At 37.9% G+C, this 21,977-nt stretch overlaps 1 protein-coding gene and 17 non-coding genes across 19 annotated transcripts in view; all 18 read right to left on the bottom strand.

The window, feature by feature from the left end:
* Nucleotides 1-288: 288 nt before the first annotated feature.
* Nucleotides 289-370, bottom strand: trnas-cga. Its single transcript has one exon. It is a non-coding gene; the product is annotated as a tRNA-Ser (tRNA).
* A 593-nt stretch (nucleotides 371-963) lies between these two features.
* trnas-cga lies at nucleotides 964-1,045 on the bottom strand. The gene has a single exon. It is a non-coding gene; the product is annotated as a tRNA-Ser (tRNA).
* A 626-nt stretch (nucleotides 1,046-1,671) lies between these two features.
* trnas-cga lies at nucleotides 1,672-1,753 on the bottom strand. The gene has a single exon. It is a non-coding gene; the product is annotated as a tRNA-Ser (tRNA).
* Nucleotides 1,754-2,380: 627 nt separating this feature from the next.
* Nucleotides 2,381-2,462, bottom strand: trnas-aga. The gene has a single exon. It is a non-coding gene; the product is annotated as a tRNA-Ser (tRNA).
* A 594-nt stretch (nucleotides 2,463-3,056) lies between these two features.
* trnas-cga lies at nucleotides 3,057-3,138 on the bottom strand. The gene has a single exon. It is a non-coding gene; the product is annotated as a tRNA-Ser (tRNA).
* A 594-nt stretch (nucleotides 3,139-3,732) lies between these two features.
* trnas-cga lies at nucleotides 3,733-3,814 on the bottom strand. The gene has a single exon. It is a non-coding gene; the product is annotated as a tRNA-Ser (tRNA).
* Nucleotides 3,815-4,405: 591 nt separating this feature from the next.
* Nucleotides 4,406-4,487, bottom strand: trnas-cga. The gene has a single exon. It is a non-coding gene; the product is annotated as a tRNA-Ser (tRNA).
* A 593-nt stretch (nucleotides 4,488-5,080) lies between these two features.
* Nucleotides 5,081-5,162, bottom strand: trnas-cga. The gene has a single exon. It is a non-coding gene; the product is annotated as a tRNA-Ser (tRNA).
* A 627-nt stretch (nucleotides 5,163-5,789) lies between these two features.
* On the bottom strand, nucleotides 5,790-5,871 carry trnas-cga. The gene has a single exon. It is a non-coding gene; the product is annotated as a tRNA-Ser (tRNA).
* A 593-nt stretch (nucleotides 5,872-6,464) lies between these two features.
* trnas-cga lies at nucleotides 6,465-6,546 on the bottom strand. The gene has a single exon. It is a non-coding gene; the product is annotated as a tRNA-Ser (tRNA).
* Nucleotides 6,547-7,155: 609 nt separating this feature from the next.
* trnas-cga lies at nucleotides 7,156-7,237 on the bottom strand. Its single transcript has one exon. It is a non-coding gene; the product is annotated as a tRNA-Ser (tRNA).
* Nucleotides 7,238-7,830: 593 nt separating this feature from the next.
* Nucleotides 7,831-7,912, bottom strand: trnas-cga. The gene has a single exon. It is a non-coding gene; the product is annotated as a tRNA-Ser (tRNA).
* A 593-nt stretch (nucleotides 7,913-8,505) lies between these two features.
* Nucleotides 8,506-8,587, bottom strand: trnas-cga. The gene has a single exon. It is a non-coding gene; the product is annotated as a tRNA-Ser (tRNA).
* Nucleotides 8,588-9,182: 595 nt separating this feature from the next.
* trnas-cga lies at nucleotides 9,183-9,264 on the bottom strand. Its single transcript has one exon. It is a non-coding gene; the product is annotated as a tRNA-Ser (tRNA).
* A 593-nt stretch (nucleotides 9,265-9,857) lies between these two features.
* On the bottom strand, nucleotides 9,858-9,939 carry trnas-cga. The gene has a single exon. It is a non-coding gene; the product is annotated as a tRNA-Ser (tRNA).
* A 627-nt stretch (nucleotides 9,940-10,566) lies between these two features.
* Nucleotides 10,567-10,648, bottom strand: trnas-cga. Its single transcript has one exon. It is a non-coding gene; the product is annotated as a tRNA-Ser (tRNA).
* A 597-nt stretch (nucleotides 10,649-11,245) lies between these two features.
* trnas-cga lies at nucleotides 11,246-11,327 on the bottom strand. The gene has a single exon. It is a non-coding gene; the product is annotated as a tRNA-Ser (tRNA).
* Nucleotides 11,328-15,394: 4,067 nt separating this feature from the next.
* ap1ar (adaptor related protein complex 1 associated regulatory protein) overlaps nucleotides 15,395-21,977 on the bottom strand; it is an 8,075-nt gene continuing 1,492 nt past the window's right edge. The window contains exons 4-10 of one of the 2 annotated variants that reach the window (XM_043257639.1): nucleotides 21,908-21,933; nucleotides 21,658-21,754; nucleotides 21,331-21,429; nucleotides 20,592-20,641; nucleotides 19,206-19,279; nucleotides 18,776-18,883; nucleotides 15,395-18,190 (exon numbers count right to left, since the gene is read on the bottom strand). In XM_043257639.1, coding sequence (XP_043113574.1) covers nucleotides 17,913-18,190; nucleotides 18,776-18,883; nucleotides 19,206-19,279; nucleotides 20,592-20,641; nucleotides 21,331-21,429; nucleotides 21,658-21,754; nucleotides 21,908-21,933 — 732 coding nt within the window. In that variant the 3' untranslated portion in view covers nucleotides 15,395-17,912. The remainder of the gene's footprint in view (nucleotides 18,191-18,775; nucleotides 18,884-19,205; nucleotides 19,280-20,591; nucleotides 20,642-21,330; nucleotides 21,430-21,657; nucleotides 21,755-21,907; nucleotides 21,934-21,977) is intronic. The other variant, XM_043257640.1, reaches the window with a different exon arrangement.

Raw genomic sequence — 21,977 nt, 5'->3', positions numbered from 1 at the left:
ATGTTTATTACTTGGCCCTCAATGGGAGAGTCACAAGACTCATGGTTTTTATCTAAAATAGCATTTTAATATTGTGTACGGAAGACAAATGAAGCTTTCATTGGTTTGGAACGACATCAGGGGTAAGTGATTATTGACAAACATGTCATTTTGGGGAGGAGTAAAGTACATACAGAGAGAGCCTGCTTACTACATTAGCAGCTAAAGCCCTCTTAAGATGTATCAAGTACTGCAATGGAAACTCAGTGCATGCACATTCATCAATATTAACTGGACACACTCCAGATTCGCTGTGAGCAGGATTCGAACCTGCGCAGGGAAACCCCATTGGATTTCGAGTCCAACGCCTTAACCTCTCGGCCATCACAGCTGCTCAGGGAATTTTGATCCAGGAAGTTGGATTTTCATAACCCATCAATATTTAATCCAACACGATAGATTGAAACTGAGGCAAAGAGAACGAAGCTGAGAACCTCTGACTGCCGTCATTATAATGGATCTCAGTTATTACAAGCTCACAGACATCCGGAAAGACCAAAACACCACTCCTTTACTCAAGCATTACAGAGACAAAATGTTGAACAAAGTTACTATTTTGATTTTCTTTACATACAAAAAGAATACTCATCACTTCATAACATTCAGATTGAACCACTGATTGCAGATGGACTATTTTACTTGGCCCTCAATGGGAGAGTCACATGACTCACGGTTTTTATCTAAAATGTCATTTTTATATTGTGTTCGGAAGATGAAAGAAGCTTTCGTTGGTTTGGAACGACATCAGGGGTAAGTGATTATTGACAAACATGTCATTTTGGGGAGGAGTAACCCTTTAAAGTACATACAGAGAGAGCCTGCTTACTACATTAGCAGCTAAAGCCCTCTTAAGATGTATCAAGTACTGCAGTGGAAACACAGTGAATGCACATTCACCAATATTAACTGGACACACTCCAGATTCGCTGTGAGCAGGATTCGAACCTGCGCAGGGAAACCCCATTGGATTTCGAGTCCAACGCCTTAACCTCTCGGCCATCACAGCTGCTCAGTGAAATTTGATCCAGAAAGTTGGATTTTCAGAACCCATCAATATTTAATCCAACACGATAGATTGAAACTGAGGCAAAGAGAACGAAGCTGAGAACCTCTGACTGCCGTCATTATAATGGATCTCAGTTATTACAAGCTCACAGACATCCGGAAAGACCCAAACACCACTCCTTTACTCAAGCATTACAGAGACAAAATGTTGAACAAAGTTGCTATTTTGATTTTCTTTACATACAAAAAGAATACTCATCACTTCATAACATTCAGATTGGACCACTGATTGCAGATGGACTATTACAATGATATCTGATGACTTTTCTGCACCCTTACAATGTTTATTACTTGGTCTCAATGGGAGAGTCACAAGACTCATGGTTTTTATCTAAAATAGCATTTTAATATTGTGTACGGAAGACAAATGAAGCTTTCATTGGTTTGGAACGACATCAGGGGTAAGTGATTATTGACAAACATGTCATTTTGGGGAGGAGTAAAGTACATACAGAGAGAGCCTGCTTACTACATTAGCAGCTAAAGCCCTCTTAAGATGTATCAAGTACTGCAATGGAAACTCAGTGCATGCACATTCATCAATATTAACTGGACACACTCCAGATTCGCTGTGAGCAGGATTCGAACCTGCGCAGGGAAACCCCATTGGATTTCGAGTCCAACGCCTTAACCTCTCGGCCATCACAGCTGCTCAGTGAATTTTGATCCAGAAAGTTGGATTTTCAGAACCCATCAATATTTAATCCAACACGATAGATTGAAACTGAGGCAAAGAAAACGAAGCTGAGAACCTCTGACTGCCGTCATTATAATGGATCTCAGTTATTACAAGCTCACAGACATCCGGAAAGACCAAAACACCACTCCTTTACTCAAGCATTACAGAGACAAAATGTTGAACAAAGTTGCTATTTTGATTTTCTTTACATACAAAAAGAATACTCATCACTTCATAACATTCAGATTGGACCACTGATTGCAGATGGACTATTACAATGATATCTGATGACTTTTCTGCACCCTTACAATGTTTATTACTTGGCCCTCAATGGGAGAGTCACAAGACTCATGGTTTTTATCTAAAATAGCATTTTAATATTGTGTACGGAAGACAAATGAAGCTTTCATTGGTTTGGAACGACATCAGGGGTAAGTGATTATTGACAAACATGTCATTTTGGGGAGGAGTAAAGTACATACAGAGAGAGCCTGCTTACTACATTAGCAGCTAAAGCCCTCTTAAGATGTATCAAGTACTGCAATGGAAACTCAGTGCATGCACATTCATCAATATTAACTGGACACACTCCAGATTCACTGTGAGCAGGATTCGAACCTGCGCAGGGAAACCCCATTGGATTTCTAGTCCAACGCCTTAACCTCTCGGCCATCACAGCTGCTCAGGGTATTTTTGATCCAGGAAGTTGGATTTTCAAAACCCATCAATATTTAATCCAACACGATAGATTGAAACTGAGGCAAAGAAAACGAAGCTGAGAACCTCTGACTGCCGTCATTATAATGGATCTCAGTTATTACAAGCTCACAGACATCCGCAAAGACCAAAACACCACTCCTTTACTCAAGCATTACAGAGACAAAATGTTGAACAAAGTTGCTATTTTGATTTTCTTTACATACAAAAAGAATACTCATCACTTCATAACATTAAGATTGAACCACTGATTGCAGATGGACTATTTTACTTGGCCCTCAATGGGAGAGTCACATGACTCACGGTTTTTATCTAAAATGCCATTTTTATATTGTGTTCGGAAGATGAAAGAAGCTTTCGTTGGTTTGGAACGACATCAGGGGTAAGTGATTATTGACAAACATGTCATTTTGGGGAGGAGTAACCCTTTAAAGTACATACAGAGAGAGCCTGCTTACTACATTAGCAGCTAAAGCCCTCTTAAGATGTATCAAGTACTGCAGTGGAAACACAGTGAATGCACATTCACCAATATTAACTGGACACACTCCAGATTCGCTGTGAGCAGGATTCGAACCTGCGCAGGTAAACCCCATTGGATTTCGAGTCCAACGCCTTAACCTCTCAGCCATCACAGCTGCTCTGTGAAATTTGATACAGAAAGTTTGATTTTCAGAACCCATCAATATTTAATCCAACACGATAGATTGAAACTGAGGCAAAGAGAACGAGGCTGAGAACCTCTGACTGCCGTCATTATAATGGATCTCAGTTATTACAAGCTCACAGACATCCACAAAAACCAAAATACCACTCCTTTACTCAAAGCATTACAGAGACAAAATGTTGAACAAAGTTGCTATTTTGATTTTCTTTACATACAAAAAGAATAATCATCATTTCATAACATTCAGATTGGACCACTGATTGCAGATGGACTATTTTACTTGGCCCTCAATGGGAGAGTCACATGACTCTCGGTTTTTATCTAAAATGCCATTTTTATATTGTGTTCGGAAGATGAATGAAGCTTTCGTTGGTTTGGAACGACATCAGGGGTAAGTGATTATTGACAAACATGTCATTTTGGGGAGGAGTAACCCTTTAAAGTACATACAGAGAGAGCCTGCTTACTACATTAGCAGCTAAAGCCCTCTTAAGATGTATCAAGTACTGCAGTGGAAACACAGTGAATGCACGTTCACCAATATTAACTGGACACCCTCCAGATTCGCTGTGAGCAGGATTCGAACCTGCGCAGGGAAACCCCATTGGATTTCGAGTACAACGCCTTAACCTCTCGGCCATCACAGCTGCTCAGTGAAATTTGATCCAGAAAGTTTGATTTTCAGAACCCATCAATATTTAATCCAACACGATAGATTGAAACTGAGGCAAAGAGAACGAAGCTGAGAACCTCTGACTGCCGTCATTATAATGGATCTCAGTTATTACAAGCTCACAGACATCCGCAAAGACCAAAACACCACTCCTTTACTCAAGCATTACAGAGACAAAATGTTGAACAAAGTTGCTATTTTGATTTTCTTTACATACAAAAAGAATACTCATCACTTCATAACATTCAGATTGGACCACTGATTGCAGATGGACTATTTTACTTGGCCCTCAATGGGAGAGTCACATGACTCACGGTTTTTATCTAAAATGCCATTTTTATATTGTGTTCGGAAGATGAATGAAGCTTTCGTTGGTTTGGAACGACATCAGGGGTAAGTGATTATTGACAAACATCATTTTGGGGAGGAGTAACCCTTTAAAGTACATACAGAGAGAGCCTGCTTACTACATTAGCAGCTAAAGCCCTCTTAAGATGTATCAAGTACTGCAGTGGAAACACAGTGAATGCACATTCACCAATATTAACTGGACACACTCCAGATTCGCTGTGAGCAGGATTCGAACCTGCGCAGGGAAACCCCATTGGATTTCGAGTCCAACGCCTTAACCTCTCGGCCATCACAGCTGCTCAGTGAATTTTGATCCAGAAAGTTGGATTTTCAGAACCCATCAATATTTAATCCAACACGATAGATTGAAACTGAGGCAAAGAGAACGAAGCTGAGAACCTCTGACTGCCGTCATTATAATGGATCTCAGTTATTACAAGCTCACAGACATCCGGAAAGACCCAAACACCACTCCTTTACTCAAGCATTACAGAGACAAAATGTTGAACAAAGTTGCTATTTTGATTTTCTTTACATACAAAAAGAATACTCATCACTTCATAACATTCAGATTGAACCACTGATTGCAGATGGACTATTTTACTTGGCCCTCAATGGGAGAGTCACATGACTCACGGTTTTTATCTAAAATGCCATTTTTATATTGTGTTCGGAAGATGAATGAAGCTTTCATTGGTTTGGAACGACATCAGGGGTAAGTGATTATTGACAAACATGTCATTTTGGGGAGGAGTAACCCTTTAAAGTACATACAGAGAGAGCCTGCTTACTACATTAGCAGCTAAAGCCCTCTTAAGATGTATCAAGTACTGCAGTGGAAACACAGTGAATGCACATTCATCAATATTAACTGGACACACTCCAGATTCGCTGTGAGCAGGATTCGAACCTGCGCAGGGAAACCCCATTGGATTTCGAGTCCAACGCCTTAACCTCTCAGCCATCACAGCTGCTCAGTGAAATTTGATCCAGAAAGTTTGATTTTCAGAACCCATCAATATTTAATCCAACACGATAGATTGAAACTGAGGCAAAGAGAACGAGGCTGAGAACCTCTGACTGCCGTCATTATAATGGATCTCAGTTATTACAAGCTCACAGACATCCACAAAAACCCAAACACCACTCCTTTACTCAAGCATTACAGAGACAAAATGTTGAACAAAGTTGCTATTTTGATTTTCTTTACATACAAAAAGAATACTCATCACTTCATAACATTCAGATTGGACCACTGATTGCAGATGGACTATTACAATGATATCTGATGACTTTTCTGCACCCTTACAATGTTTATTACTTGGCCCTCAATGGGAGAGTCACAAGACTCATGGTTTTTATCTAAAATAGCATTTTAATATTGTGTACGGAAGACAAATGAAGCTTTCATTGGTTTGGAACGACATCAGGGGTAAGTGATTATTGACAAACATGTCATTTTGGGGAGGAGTAAAGTACATACAGAGAGAGCCTGCTTACTACATTAGCAGCTAAAGCCCTCTTAAGATGTATCAAGTACTGCAATGGAAACTCAGTGCATGCACATTCATCAATATTAACTGGACACACTCCAGATTCGCTGTGAGCAGGATTCGAACCTGCGCAGGGAAACCCCATTGGATTTCGAGTCCAACGCCTTAACCTCTCGGCCATCACAGCTGCTCAGGGAATTTTGATCCAGGAAGTTGGATTTTCAAAACCCATCAATATTTAATCCAACACGATAGATTGAAACTGAGGCAAAGAGAACGAAGCTGAGAACCTCTGACTGCCGTCATTATAATGGATCTCAGTTATTACAAGCTCACAGACATCCGCAAAGACCAAAACACCACTCCTTTACTCAAGCATTACAGAGACAAAATGTTGAACAAAGTTGCTATTTTGATTTTCTTTACATACAAAAAGAATACTCATCACTTCATAACATTCAGATTGGACCACTGATTGCAGATGGACTATTTTACTTGGCCCTCAATGGGAGAGTCACATGACTCTCGGTTTTTATCTAATATACCATTTTTATATTGTGTTCGGAAGATGAATGAAGCTTTCATTGGTTTGGAACGACATCAGGGGAAAGTGATTATTGACAAACATGTCATTTTGGGGAGGAATAACCCTTTAAAGTACATACAGAGAGAGCCTGCTTACTACATTAGCAGCTAAAGCCCTCTTAAGATGTATCAAGTACTGCAGTGGAAACACAGTGAATGCACATTCACCAATATTAACTGGACACACTCCAGATTCGCTGTGAGCAGGATTCGAACCTGCGCAGGGAAACCCCATTGGATTTCGAGTCCAACGCCTTAACCTCTCGGCCATCACAGCTGCTCAGTGAATTTTGATCCAGAAAGTTGGATTTTCAGAACCCATCAATATTTAATCCAACACGATAGATTGAAACTGAGGCAAAGAGAACGAGGCTGAGAACCTCTGACTGCCGTCATTATAATGGATCTCAGTTATTACAAGCTCACAGACATCCGCAAAAACCCAAACACCACTCCTTTACTCAAGCATTACAGAGACAAAATGTTGAACAAAGTTGCTATTTTGATTTTCTTTACATACAAAAAGAATACTCATCACTTCATAACATTCAGATTGGACCACTGATTGCAGATGGACTATTACAATGATATCTGATGACTTTTTATTACTTGGCCCTCAATGGGAGAGTCACAAGACTCATGGTTTTTATCTAAAATAGCATTTTAATATTGTGTACGGAAGACAAATGAAGCTTTCATTGGTTTGGAACGACATCAGGGGTAAGTGATTATTGACAAACATGTCATTTTGGGGAGGAGTAAAGTACATACAGAGAGAGCCTGCTTACTACATTAGCAGCTAAAGCCCTCTTAAGATGTATCAAGTACTGCAGTGGAAACTCAGTGCATGCACATTCATCAATATTAACTGGACACACTCCAGATTCGCTGTGAGCAGGATTCGAACCTGCGCAGGGAAACCCCATTGGATTTCGAGTCCAACGCCTTAACCTCTCGGCCATCACAGCTGCTCAGTGAAATTTGATCCAGAAAGTTGGATTTTCAGAACCCATCAATATTTAATCCAACATGATAGATTGAAACTGAGGCAAAGAGAACGAGGCTGAGAACCTCTGACTGCCGTCATTATAATGGATCTCAGTTATTACAAGCTCACAGACATCCGCAAAAACCCAAACACCACTCCTTTACTCAAGCATTACAGAGACAAAATGTTGAACAAAGTTGCTATTTTGATTTTCTTTACATACAAAAAGAATAATCATCACTTCATAACATTCAGATTGGACCACTGATTGCAGATGGACTATTTTACTTGGCCCTCAATGGGAGAGTCACATGACTCTCGGTTTTTATCTAATATACCATTTTTATATTGTGTTCGGAAGATGAATGAAGCTTTCATTGGTTTGGAACGACATCAGGGGAAAGTGATTATTGACAAACATGTCATTTTGGGGAGGAGTAACCCTTTAAAGTACATACAGAGAAAGCCTGCTAACTAAATTAGCAGCTAAAGCCCTCATAAGATGTATCAAGTACTGCAGTGGAAACTCAGTGCATGCACATTCATCAATATTAACTGGACACACTCCAGATTCGCTGTGAGCAGGATTCGAACCTGCGCAGGGAAACCCCATTGGATTTCGAGTCCAACGCCTTAACCTCTCGGCCATCACAGCTGCTCAGTGAAATTTGATCCAGAAAGTTTGATTTTCAGAACCCATCAATATTTAATCCAACACGATAGATTGAAACTGAGGCAAAGAGAACGAGGCTGAGAACCTCTGACTGCCGTCATTATAATGGATCTCAGTTATTACAAGCTCACAGACATCCGGAAAGACCAAAACACCACTCCTTTACTCAAGCATTACAGAGACAAAATGTTGAACAAAGTTGCTATTTTGATTTTCTTTACATACAAAAAGAATACTCATCACTTCATAACATTCAGATTGGACCACTGATTGCAGATGGACTATTTTACTTGGCCCTCAATGGGAGAGTCACATGACTCACGGTTTTTATCTAAAATGCCATTTTTATATTGTGTTCGGAAGATGAATGAAGCTTTCATTGGTTTGGAACGACATCAGGGGAAAGTGATTATTGACAAACATGTCATTTTGGGGAGGAATAACCCTTTAAAGTACATACAGAGAGAGCCTGCTTACTACATTAGCAGCTAAAGCCCTCTTAAGATGTATCAAGTACTGCAGTGGAAACTCAGTGCATGCACATTCATCAATATTAACTGGACACACTCCAGATTCGCTGTGAGCAGGATTCGAACCTGCGCAGGGAAACCCCATTGGATTTCGAGTCCAACGCCTTAACCTCTCGGCCATCACAGCTGCTCAGTGAAATTTGATCCAGAAAGTTTGATTTTCAGAACCCATCAATATTTAATCCAACACGATAGATTGAAACTGAGGCAAAGAGAACGAGGCTGAGAACCTCTGACTGCCGTCATTATAATGGATCTCAGTTATTACAAGCTCACAGACATCCGCAAAAACCCAAACACCACTCCTTTACTCAAGCATTACAGAGACAAAATGTTGAACAAAGTTGCTATTTTGATTTTCTTTACATACAAAAAGAATACTCATCACTTCATAACATTCAGATTGGACCACTGATTGCAGATGGACTATTGTACTTTTCTGGCCCTCAATGGGAGAGTCACATGACTCACGGTTTTTATCTAAAATGCCATTTTTATATTGTGTTCGGAAGATGAATGAAGCTTTCGTTGGTTTGGAACGACATCAGGGGTAAGTGATTATTGACAAACATCATTTTGGGGAGGAGTAACCCTTTAAAGTACATACAGAGAGAGCCTGCTTACTACATTAGCAGCTAAAGCCCTCTTAAGATGTATCAAGTACTGCAGTGGAAACACAGTGAATGCACATTCATCAATATTAACTGGACACACTCCAGATTCGCTGTGAGCAGGATTCGAACCTGCGCAGGGAAACCCCATTGGATTTCGAGTCCAACGCCTTAACCTCTCGGCCATCACAGCTGCTCAGTGAAATTTGATCCAGAAAGTTGGATTTTCAGAACCCATCAATATTTAATCCAACACGATAGATTGAAACTGAGGCAAAGAGAACGAAGCTGAGAACCTCTGACTGCCGTCATTATAATGGATCTCAGTTATTACAAGCTCACAGACATCCGGAAAGACCAAAACACCACTCCTTTACTCAAGCATTACAGAGACAAAATGTTGAACAAAGTTACTATTTTGATTTTCTTTACATACAAAAAGAATACTCATCACTTCATAACATTCAGATTGAACCACTGATTGCAGATGGACTATTTTACTTGGCCCTCAATGGGAGAGTCACATGACTCACGGTTTTTATCTAAAATGCCATTTTTATATTGTGTTCGGAAGATGAAAGAAGCTTTCGTTGGTTTGGAACGACATCAGGGGTAAGTGATTATTGACAAACATGTCATTTTGGGGAGGAGTAACCCTTTAAAGTACATACAGAGAGAGCCTGCTTACTACATTAGCAGCTAAAGCCCTCTTAAGATGTATCAAGTACTGCAGTGAAAACTCAGTGCATGCACATTCATCAACATTAACTGGACACACTCCAGATTCGCTGTGAGCAGGATTCGAACCTGCGCAGGTAAACCCCATTGGATTTCGAGTCCAACGCCTTAACCTCTCAGCCATCACAGCTGCTCTGTGAAATTTGATCCAGAAAGTTTGATTTTCAGAACCCATCAATATTTAATCCAACACGATAGATTGAAACTGAGGCAAAGAGAACGAGGCTGAGAACCTCTGACTGCCGTCATTATAATGGATCTCAGTTATTACAAGCTCACAGACATCCGCAAAAACCCAAACACCACTCCTTTACTCAAGCATTACAGAGACAAAATGTTGAACAAAGTTGCTATTTTGATTTTCTTTACATACAAAAAGAATACTCATCACTTCATAACATTCAGATTGGACCACTGATTGCAGATGGACTATTACAATGATATCTGATGACTTTTCTGCACCCTTACAATGTTTATTACTTGGCCCTCAATGGGAGAGTCACAAGACTCATGGTTTTTATCTAAAATAGCATTTTAATATTGTGTACGGAAGATGAATGAAGCTTTCATTGGTTTGGAACGACATCAGGGGTAAGTGATTATTGACAAACATGTCATTTTGGGGAGGAGTAAAGTACATACAGAGAGAGCCTGCTTACTACATTAGCAGCTAAAGCCCTCATAAGATGTATCAAGTACTGCAGTGAAAACTCAGTGCATGCACATTCATCAATATTAACTGGACACACTCCAGATTCGCTGTGAGCAGGATTCGAACCTGCGCAGGGAAACCCCATTGGATTTCGAGTCCAACGCCTTAACCTCTCGGCCATCACAGCTGCTCAGTGAAATTTGATCCAGAAAGTTTGATTTTCAGAACCCATCAATATTTAATCCAACATGATAGATTGAAACTGAGGCAAAGAGAACGAGGCTGAGAACCTCTGACTGCCGTCATTATAATGGATCTCAGTTATTACAAGCTCACAGACATCCGCAAAAACCCAAACACCACTCCTTTACTCAAGCATTACAGAGACAAAATGTTGAACAAAGTTGCTATTTTGATTTTCTTTACATACAAAAAGAATAATCATCACTTCATAACATTCAGATTGGACCACTGATTGCAGATGGACTATTTTACTTGGCCCTCAATGGGAGAGTCACATGACTCACGGTTTTTATCTAAAATGCCATTTTTATATTGTGTTCGGAAGATGAATGAAGCTTTCATTGGTTTGGAACGACATCAGGGGAAAGTGATTATTGACAAACATGTCATTTTGGGGAGGAATAACCCTTTAAAGTACATACAGAGAGAAAGCCTGCTTTTACTACATTAGCAGCTAAAGCCCTCTTAAGATGTATCAAGTACTGCAGTGGAAACACAGTGCATGCACATTCACCAATATTAACTGGACACACTCCAGATTCGCTGTGAGCAGGATTCGAACCTGCGCAGGGAAACCCCATTGGATTTCGAGTCCAACGCCTTAACCTCTCAGCCATCACAGCTGCTCTGAGAAATTTGATCCAGAAAGTTTGATTTTCAGAACCCATCAATATTTAATCCAACATGATAGATTGAAACTGAGGCAAAGAGAACGAGGCTGAGAACCTCTGACTGCCGTTATTATAATGGATCTCAGTTATTACAAGCTCACAGACATCCGCAAAAACCCAAACACCACTCCTTTACTCAAGCATTACAGAGACAAAATGTTGAACAAAGTTGCTATTTTGATTTTCTTTACATACAAAAAGAATAATCTTCACTTCATAACATTCAGATTGGACCACTGATTGCAGATGGACTATTTTACTTGGCCCTCAATGGGAGAGTCACATGACTCACGGTTTTTATCTAAAATGCCATTTTTATATTGTGTTCGGAAGATGAATGAAGCTTTCGTTGGTTTGGAACGACATCAGGGGTAAGTGATTATTGACAAACATGTCATTTTGGGGAGGAGTAACCCTTTAAAGTACATACAGAGAGAGCCTGCTTACTAAATTAGCAGCTAAAGCCCTCTTAAGATGTATCAAGTACTGCAGTGGAAACTCAGTGCATGCACATTCATCAATATTAACTGGAAACACTCCAGCTTCGTGGTGAGCAGGACTTGAACCTGCGCAGGGTAACCCCATTGGATTTCTAATTGGTAAAATAGTCCATGTGACATCAATGCTTTAATTTATGCTGCATTCCAGTCAACATGTAACCCGTGTTTTTCCAAACTTCTACCAGTGAAAGTGCACTGGAACAGCAGTCAAACCCATGACCTCACACTCGTGAATTCGTACTAGATTGAAGTACTCCCAGTTTTGAGCTCTGAAGTCTCACAGCCCACGAAACAGCAAAAAACAGCAACCCCTAAATGGTACACTACAGTAAAAGTATAACAGTTTCTTTTGCTTTATGTGCTGTTTTTCCTTCTCTGTTTCCTTCAAATAAGCAAGGAAAGCACCTTTGGCGATAGAAATGATTGTAAATGAGTATAAGTCATGTACGGTTTACATTCTAGCTATCAAAATTCCTTGAGTATATATACTTTTTCTTTGTTCATCTTTAAATGTAGAACTACTTTTCTAATAAAATATCCTTTATTCAGAAATTCTTCCAGTTTGGTGAAAATTTCACACAGAGAACGCACCATTTTAAAATAGGCTATAGACAAATTCACGTCATTTCTAATTTACCCATAGGCTATTACATGCATTTTCACGTAATAAAGCTGCTTTAAGTACCCTGAGATTTTCAAACAAATATTTTAATAATTAATATCACATTTATTTGTTGGTTCATAGACACATGACATGTAGGTAAACAAATTCAATATAATTTTTTTCTTTTATTTTAGTAAGTGTTTTATTATGATGGATGCTATTCTAAAATGACTTATTTTAATTTTCCTTTTTTAAATAAATTATTAAATAATTATTAACTTTTCACTGAATTCATGGAGTCCATTCAGTTCATTTACAAACCTATCAATGGAATTTTTAAAGCATACATTTTATTAATTACAAAAAATGGTATTTTTACATGTGATTATCCTATTTAAATCAATATGATAAATGACTTGGGTAATGAGTAATCGAAAAGTAATGAAAAAGCATTGCCTAAAACGTGCAATGTAATCGATTATGTTACTAAAATTGTTCTCATCTAACCAGCTCTTACTGTATGAAGTATCTTGGGCAAAAAAAGAGAAAAACACAACATCCAAAAAGAAATATAATATCTATTTATTATCGCTGGACTAAATCTTATGTGTGTCCCCAAGCTATCTATTAAACTGATATGATCTTAATCTTAAAATCCATAACTGCTGTTGTTAGCTGGCTGATAATGGTATAGCCCGGTGCACTTTTCTGCTAGCTTATATATTACTTAGTAAACCGACCAAGACAGTAAAAAAAGGCTGTCGTATACCAAATACCAAAACTTTCTTTAGGAGTTAAAAGCTAAATTGAATCCTGCTCACAGGAAGAAACGGGGTAGTGGTTATTATAAGGTGAAAATTGAAGTTAGCAGGTTGTTGCTTGTTAGACTCTGATATGTGACACTTGAGATAAAGGTTGCTTGAGAGAACTCGCTCAAAGTTCAACTCCACGTTAGGGTTTGAATATCTAATGAATTGGCTATTAAACACCCCTAGATTCCCGTAGAGCGAATTTCTCAATCTCACATCGTATGCACATCGTTGCGACTGAGTCTGCTTGGATCTCTCAAGGACCCATTTTGTGCCACACCAAGCAGATCAGCTTCATATAAACCCATCAAAACATCTTTATTGATTTCTTTGTCTCCAAAGTGGGCTTTTGTATTACAGCCAGCTTCTTTCAGCGAGAGGTCAGTCAGCGCCTGCTATTTTTCCCTTCATATAAGTGACTGAATATCTCAGAGGAGGATCGAGAATGGGAATGTTTATGTGTGTTAAATCAGGAATTGTAACACGAAATAACTGAAGTGAAGAAGAGAAGGAGAAGCCAAGACATCAAAACAAACGTGTGCCGCTTATAAGTTGTAAGTCTGTTGAAAATCTTTCCTAGATCCCTCACATCGTTTGTGATGACTGTAAAAAAGGTCACGTGTTTGGAAGGACAACGTTTTATGCAAATATTGTCTGAATGGCAGGATTTTCGTATTTGAGTGTACTATTAACAATGCGTGGTCTTAGATGTCAAACCAACCAAGTCAACTGAAGGCCTTCATTCAAGTTCCTTTCACATCACTGTTAAATTATTAGTCATATTCAACAGCAGGAAAGTAAAAAAGCGCAACACATTTTTATCTCTACCGGTATGTTTCCCTTCCTCAAGCACTGATCCGAGACTGCACACTTTCATTTGGAAGAAATAAATAACGGATCATAAAATATCTGTTACTGAAACTAATGTTGGTTTCATGTCATTTGACCACAATGACACTATTGATCAAATGAGCGCATTAATGGCAATCTCTCTCTCTCTCTCTCTCTCTCTCTGTGTGTGTTTGTCGTATATCTTCATTTTGGTTTCCCTTCTGAGTGTATGTTGCTGGAGCTGCAGACAGGAGAGAAAAAGAGCAATTTATTTTTACCTCAAGGCTCTTTCCCCAGGGCTAATGCTTTCGTCTTGTGAAAGACACAAAAATCCCTGTATCACCGCACTTGTAAGAAAAGAGAAAACTCTATGACCTCCAACCGAGAAACCCTCAATACCCTGCAGAAAAACTGCCTGTGATTCATTTACACTGACTCAGATACTACATCTGAAGTATTGCACATCTGAATGAAACACAGAACAAAGTGGGTTTTTTTTTCTTTGGTTGATTGTTTTTGCTTTACTGAACTACATTATTTACATATTTGATTATTTTTAATTATTTTCATTAGTTTTTGTACCGAGGCTGCTCTAGGGATGTCCTGAGGTGTGTTTGAGTCATTGATTTGTGGAAGTACACCGCCACCTGCAGGCTAGTTTGTGTCATTACACTGAGTGTAGTGTGAAATCTACTGTTTATCATATTGTGATGCAAGTCAACCAGAGGTCAAAATATTAGTGGCAGATCATAATTATTGGGTAAAATGAACAGGCATGCATTACTTTTTTTTTTCCATTTGTTAATTAAAACCATAAATATGTTTTCTATTGTAATACTATTTATATTATTTGCTTTCATAAATGTTATAAATCAGAATTCTATTTTTTCTACAGAACGATAACATGCAGGACAATACCTGGCATGTGAAATTGAGATAACAAGGCAAAGCAATGAGACGAATATGGATAAAACATGCAGAAAAACTCTAAAAATAACCGAAAGAAACTAGTTTGTCAAAGGTGTTATGTCAACACACCCACTAGATCCTGAAACCGGGCCTAAACTAATAAAGGAAGCCAAATATAACCACAGTGAAGGCAGAAAAGATAAGGTGTGGAATTAAAGGGAAATTAAATTGCCATTTTTAACTGGAGGAGAATAAAGAATAGTGAAAAAGAATATATAGCCTACTATCGGTCCCCAAACTAAACAGAACAGTATATTAAAATCAAATTAATTTCTTCCCTCATATAAAAGCAAACAGACAGGGAGGTACTGACGTTTTCTTTCGTTTATTAGCAGTCAGATCTAACCCAAGGTCTTACGTAACGTAGATTGGAATTATGAAAACTGTAGTTACATTCAGCTTATCTGAAATATGACAGGTTCTTCACAAACACTCAAAAATAAAACTGTTCAAAGCAGCTCTGTTGAAGAGTTGGGAAGCGCTTTGGAAAATTTCCAGGCCCTTTATGGAATGTTCAGCATTTTCCTTCTCATATTCTTTAAACTGAGAACATCCATTAATATTTCATTCACCCATCGTACACACTTGCTCTCATATTAAAAAAAAAAAAGCCGGATAATGGCATCAGTAGTTAACTTAGGAACCTGTTAAAGCTGCTAACCCTGCGGTAATTTTGATAAAAAACGACAAAAACAAAAAAAGTCATCATACGAAACCATATCTATTCTTGATATTTACAACAGCACGGGCCTGTTCAACTCCGACAAGTGGACAAACATTCACGTATCTTTGCATATGTGCTCCCAAACTCTTCAAACAGGATGACGGAAAAAGACAGGAAAATAAAAAATGGAATCAAATCAAACACTGCATTGATCACACATACTTTACATTCAGATGACACGAATACGTCTCTTTTGAGGTGTGCTGGTAGGATAAGAAAGTAACGTGACGTGATTGTGCTGTACAGAAGCTCTTGTGCGCTGATGTTCTAGACAACACTACTACATTACAGACTTCCACCTCATCACGCACGAGTCTCCGTTGCTCTTCAAGGCCTTCAGTGTCTGCTTTACAATCCATTATATACATATCAGCATTCATTTGAAAGCATTAGATCGAATTCAGGCTCCAATCTGAGGGAAATACGGGGGTCAACGGAAGAGGTTGTTCATTACGGCAGACAGAGGGAACGAGAAGCAGACGAGTCAATTTTATGAGCATTTAGAGACTGATGTAAAGCTATTTCCTTACTGAATTATGATCGTTCTAACAAAATAAATTTACGTTAATGACAAAAGCAATTAAGCTTGTTGGGTAAATATCAGAAAATTGTCCAGGTAATATTTAATACCCCAAAATCAAATAGAAAAATACATATCATAAAAAGAAATAATTTTTTGTTTAGATATAAGGTATTTATTTATTTTTTTTTTTTTTTTTTTAAGATCTCGTTATTGTAAGTGATATTTTTTTTTCCACATTACGGGAAACCAAAAATGTACAGCAATAAGAACTGGTAATCAAAAAGTGCTTAATTTTCATAAAAATAATGTCAATCAATTGGGAAAATAATGCATAATTTTCTTAAAAAAAAAAAAAAAAAAAAATAATAATAATAATAATAATATTTCTCTTTAAAAATACGACCTGGACATGTTCCTGAAAGGCTAAGAGCACATGCAAATCAAACCACTGATCAGTTCTGGGCATAAATTCAAATCAATAACATCCAGATTGTCAAAACCAGAGCTTTTATGTGAAGATTTATGTTTAGCAAACAAAGTCATTTCCCTCTTCAAGACCCATTTTGTCCGAAAACGCAGTTGTGAATGTGAAGCACAGGCTCATCCACTAGCTGTTTCCGAGAAGCGTCCACCACAAATCCTTTAACCCACAGACTCGTACACGCAGACAAACAGCGATTGATTTAAAAGCTCTTCTGGAACTTAAATGTGTTCCAATGCATTTATCCTTGAGGCAATACATTTTTCGAGAAAAGGTCTTTCCCTAAAACTGTCAAGCGTCTCTGTTAAATGTCTGATATGACTTTAAACAATAACCATACACAAAAAAAAAAAAAAAAAAACGTACTATGGTTCTAGAAAACATCTGTGGCTTTTGAGAAACTTCCCTCATCTTCTAAAATTGCACTTGATTTAGTTCTCCAAAGAAAACCTCTGAAATAAGGCTGAACTAAAACATTTTTTTTTTTAATCACAAAGTATTAATGCAAGACATACCCAGAGTTAATTTAAAAACTCACTTCAGTTACCAAACGGAAATTAATAGAAATAAATTCCAGACGCACATACCAACTCAAACCAGGAGCAAATTAACCTGTGGAATGCAAATCCTAATGAATCTGTGACCTAATGGAGTGAATCTCATGAAATCTGTCAAGAACATGACCGGGTCATATTTCATCCCAAAAGAAATTAGACATTACATTAAAAAACGAAGCCTTTTGTTAGGGCCATTATGATTTAATGAGGCATATTTAAAAGGCAAAAAAGTTTCCCCTAAAAATGAAATGAACTTTTGTTATTATTTACGCACCAAGTCATTTCAAACCTATAAAGAATTATAATAATAGTCAAACATTAATATATTAAAAAAATATGAAGGTGAATGTCTATTGACTCTATTGTCAGTTTTTTGGGGAGAGAATGAGATGACCAGAATTTCATGACATTCACACCAAATAACGACAAAGTAGAAATCGTATGAAGCATTTCAGTTCCTTGTTATGAATTCAGAATTTAGTTTTCTAGGTTAAATGGACCGTCTGCAGTCACGTCACACTGAATCTGAATGCTGTAGACTATCTCCCCTGTTGGTCAGAGCCGTCCTTTCGCCCCGCCTCCTCAGTGGGCGTGTCCAGTACTGGATTAACAAATCCCTCAAATTCCTCGTCGCCATGGTCACCGCTGTCCTCTGGATGTGCGCTGACAAAGTCGTTCTCCCACTCCAGAGCGTTGGAGTCCTCCGAGGTGGAGGTAGGGCCGCTGTCCAGTTGTTTCCCGCCGGGACGAAGGGCCGCACGCAAAATGTCCTCCTCCGTTTTGGAACGCTCCCATGCAGGACCCATCCGATTCATTCCTGTGTAACGTGTAATATTAAATAACAAATTAAGTTAAACTGTCAGGCTCTGCTAAACGTGCAAAAGATTTTTAATCATTTTAAAAATTAAGAAGAGTCCTAAAAACCCAGCTTTGCATAACAGGAATAAATTACGCTTAGTAAAATAGACTTTTTTTTTTTTTTTTTTTTTAATTCAGAATATTACTGTTTTACACAATACAAAGGTTTTTACAAAACCTGTATAAACAAAAAGGTTTTATTTAAAATGTCTATAATTTGACGCATAATATTTAATACAGATGATAATAATCAAACAATTTTTTTTAAGCATTACTGATATACAGCACTATTATAAAGACTTTAATATTTTGAATTACACATTTTTAAAATGTAGCTTTTTTTATTTTAGTTAGTAAGCCGTTTGGTTAATTTGTATTATTTGTCTTAAGATGCATATTGTTTTTATTCATTGTTATTTATTAGTTTGAGTGTATGCTTAGCCAGACCAGATCTGGAAGTGGCATTTAAGTGGCTCGACTCCAACCTGTTGTGACTTGACTCTTGCATAGCATGTTTAATAAATGATTAGTGAATGCAACTCACCCTCCTCATCCTCCCACTCCAGGTCCAGTGAGGTGGCGTCAGTCTTACTGGTGAAGTCCCAGCTGCTCTCGGTGTTCGGGGTCACCACATTCGTCTCAGAGCTGAGTCCTAAACACAACACACACACACTTTCATTTAAAAACGAACACGCCATTTAAAAAAAAATATATAATATTAGGTAAATTTTCCGACTTGCCTATGCTACTGGTCTAACCAGATTCAACGATCTCTGCTAAAGCTGCAGCTAAAAGTGCTCCGCCAGACTCGGAGATCGGCCGAATGGATTCGAAAACGGTAAACCTCAACCGTTTAACTCTAGGCGAGTCGGAAAATGAACCCATTTTCAAATAAATTGGCGTATTCCGTTAAATTCATGTCTTCTAATAGCGTTCTGTAAAATTGTGATTGAAACGCGTTAATGGGAACTCACGGTTACTGCGAAATGCTTCAGATTGAGCCTTCACACTCTGCAGGTACACCTCAAACTCTCCATCCGACGCTTTGCTGCAGAAACACACACGGTTACATCAGCCATCTGCAAAACACTGCTGTTATCACCATAGATGTGTGCAGAGAGACTGTGGACAGCATGACAGTCTTATTAACATCTTATTACAGTAAAACTCCAGACACGGCCGATCATTCTGGTGCGACAAAGTGATTTTAGCAGTTCCTAACAATTATAAAACACCACTAGCACACTTTACTTTTTTTGGTGTGAACTCAGATTTTAATATTTCTGTAACTTAACACATCCATGGTTTTCTGAACAAATTATACAGTATATCTATATCTCATTACAAAAATATCCATGATATGTTTGTAATGCAAGAAATTATTGTTATATTTTTCCTCCACAATAAAAGTGTGATATTTCTTATATGTCTTAGTAATTTTCATATTTAATAACAGTTATCGTACAACATAGTTATAATTATTATTGGTGTTACTATTACTATTAATTTCATAGCCATATTGATAAAATAACCTCAAAAGATTAGCCAAATTGAATTTGTCAGATTTGTATTCAGAATTGTCAAAATTGTATGTAGAAAATATAAATGTATCAAAAGGTGCTCAAATAAATATATTCCAACAAACATGATATGAATTAGTGCTGATTGCATCAAACAAAAGTTGTTTTTTGCATAGTGTGTGTGTGTTCTCTGTATATTTAGTCTGTATATACAAATATACAGAAGTTTGAAAAAATTTACATGCATTTAAATACATTTATATTAATTTATACTATAAATAATTTAATATCAGGGATGCAAACGCATTATGAGTAAAAAAGACAAAAATGCAACATTACCAGAACAGCATGCATAATTAAATACTGCATTAAATGTTTAAGCATTTTAAGATTTTTAATTCAAAAACGACATTTTTTTTTAAACACTATTTTTTAAAAAGGACACATCAAAAAGAGTGTTTAAATTGTAGAAGCTGCAAAACATTATTTAGTGGATTCGCTGTTGAAACAGTACATGTCTCATTTACATTTTGATCTGAAAAGGTGAATTTTTAATCATTTGATTTTGCATTTATGATATACACACATATGGTTTTAAATGAATGCATGTGCGAGTACTTGCATAAATACATAAATATACACGGTGCATGCACACATGATGCAAGCAAAAATGTTATTTTGGATGATGGATCAATCGTTTAACAGCACTAACGTGAACATGATATAAGCTCGAAAAAAAAGGGTGTTATTGTTAAAAGAAGTCCAATGCAATGACACACACTTTTTTGTGTGGTGTAACTGAATATGATTTACTTTTATATCAAAGCAGAATGAACTCACTGTCTGTGCCGAGGGTCATTGCTCTCCGGTTTGGTCCTCTGCTGCTTTCCCTGAAAACACAACATTAATAAAATAAAATAATAAAAAATGACGACTGACTCACTTCCACTAATATTTCACCAAGCACTACGCTAGCGCTCTGAAAAAGAAAAACAACATTGCTAAAATTATTTCTAACAGTTTGTGCCAACGTTTAGTGCCCTACTGGGAAACAGACACCAAATGTAATATTAGCAGATGGTCAAACACACAAATCATGGTAGAAAGCAAAAAACAGGAAACAAAATGAACAGAGGACATGAGGGCAAATTAAGAAGAAAATATGCTAATAAAACAGGAGAAAATAAGAGACATGTTGTTTAGTTAGTTTTAAGTGGAGAAGGGTTTCTTGGAAGCAGATCGATTTTACATTCATCCGCATTAAGCGCTGAGTTTATTCACAAGACGATCAATATTTGATGATGGACCAGCGTTAAGAGCCTTCAGTCCTGTTAATAACTTTTCATTGCAAATCATAATCTACACACAATGCATTCAAAGACGAGTCTAATTTTAACAATAAAAAAAAAAAACACATACAATGCATAACTTACAAACTTAGCGACTATGTAAACTTAAAATCCGAGTTTGTTAGTTGTATTACACAGAGCTGAAGGCGTGTCAAATGAAAGGGGTGTGGCTGAAGGTTAATGGGCGGGGTTAAGAGAAGGGCTGGGCGTGCTCAGTGCGAACGCCTCACCTCCTTTAGCTTTCGTTCCTTAGAGAGCCGCGCTGCCTCGCGCTGGGCTGCAAAAACAGCCTCCTCTTCTAGCCTTAACTTCTCCTCTTCTGCCACTAACTGGGCAGAAATCACAACAGAAAGGGAAGGTTAACTAAACTCACAAAAAAAAAAAAAAAAAAAAAAAAAAGCAGGGGCAAAAAAACCAAAGCAATGGAAAACAACAAATGAAAGCATAAACTCAACATAAGCTCTAACCTAAAGGTAAACAGTGTTTTGTGGCAACGTTTGGACTATTTAAAAATCGACACGAAATTGATCCATTTCATGTATGATGGCCAGGTATACCTCAGCGTTCAGCTTTTCGTCGATCAGCACCTGTTTGTCCGAGATGGCGGCGTAGCGATGCTCCTTCAAGTGACCCATTTCCTCTTCGCTGACGGGCCTGGACCAATGACAATGATAAGAGTCGAGTCTCCGTCGACCAATCAGAAAAACAAACATGAACCAACGTGTCTGCAGTCAACCAACCGCTCATTTGTTTAGCAACCCAACTCTAAAATACAAACGAAAGAGTCCAGATGAAATAATATCATACCTGGGGCAGCTTTGTGAGCTCTCACCCTGAAGAAAAAAACAAAAACAAAGAGAGACAAAATTGCTGATGC

This window comes from Puntigrus tetrazona, chromosome 14 (assembly GCF_018831695.1).
Source record: "Puntigrus tetrazona isolate hp1 chromosome 14, ASM1883169v1, whole genome shotgun sequence".
Lineage (NCBI taxonomy): Eukaryota > Metazoa > Chordata > Actinopteri > Cypriniformes > Cyprinidae > Puntigrus > Puntigrus tetrazona.
Note: the sequence above shows the minus strand (reverse complement) of the source record. Positions and strands in the feature narration are given on the sequence as shown.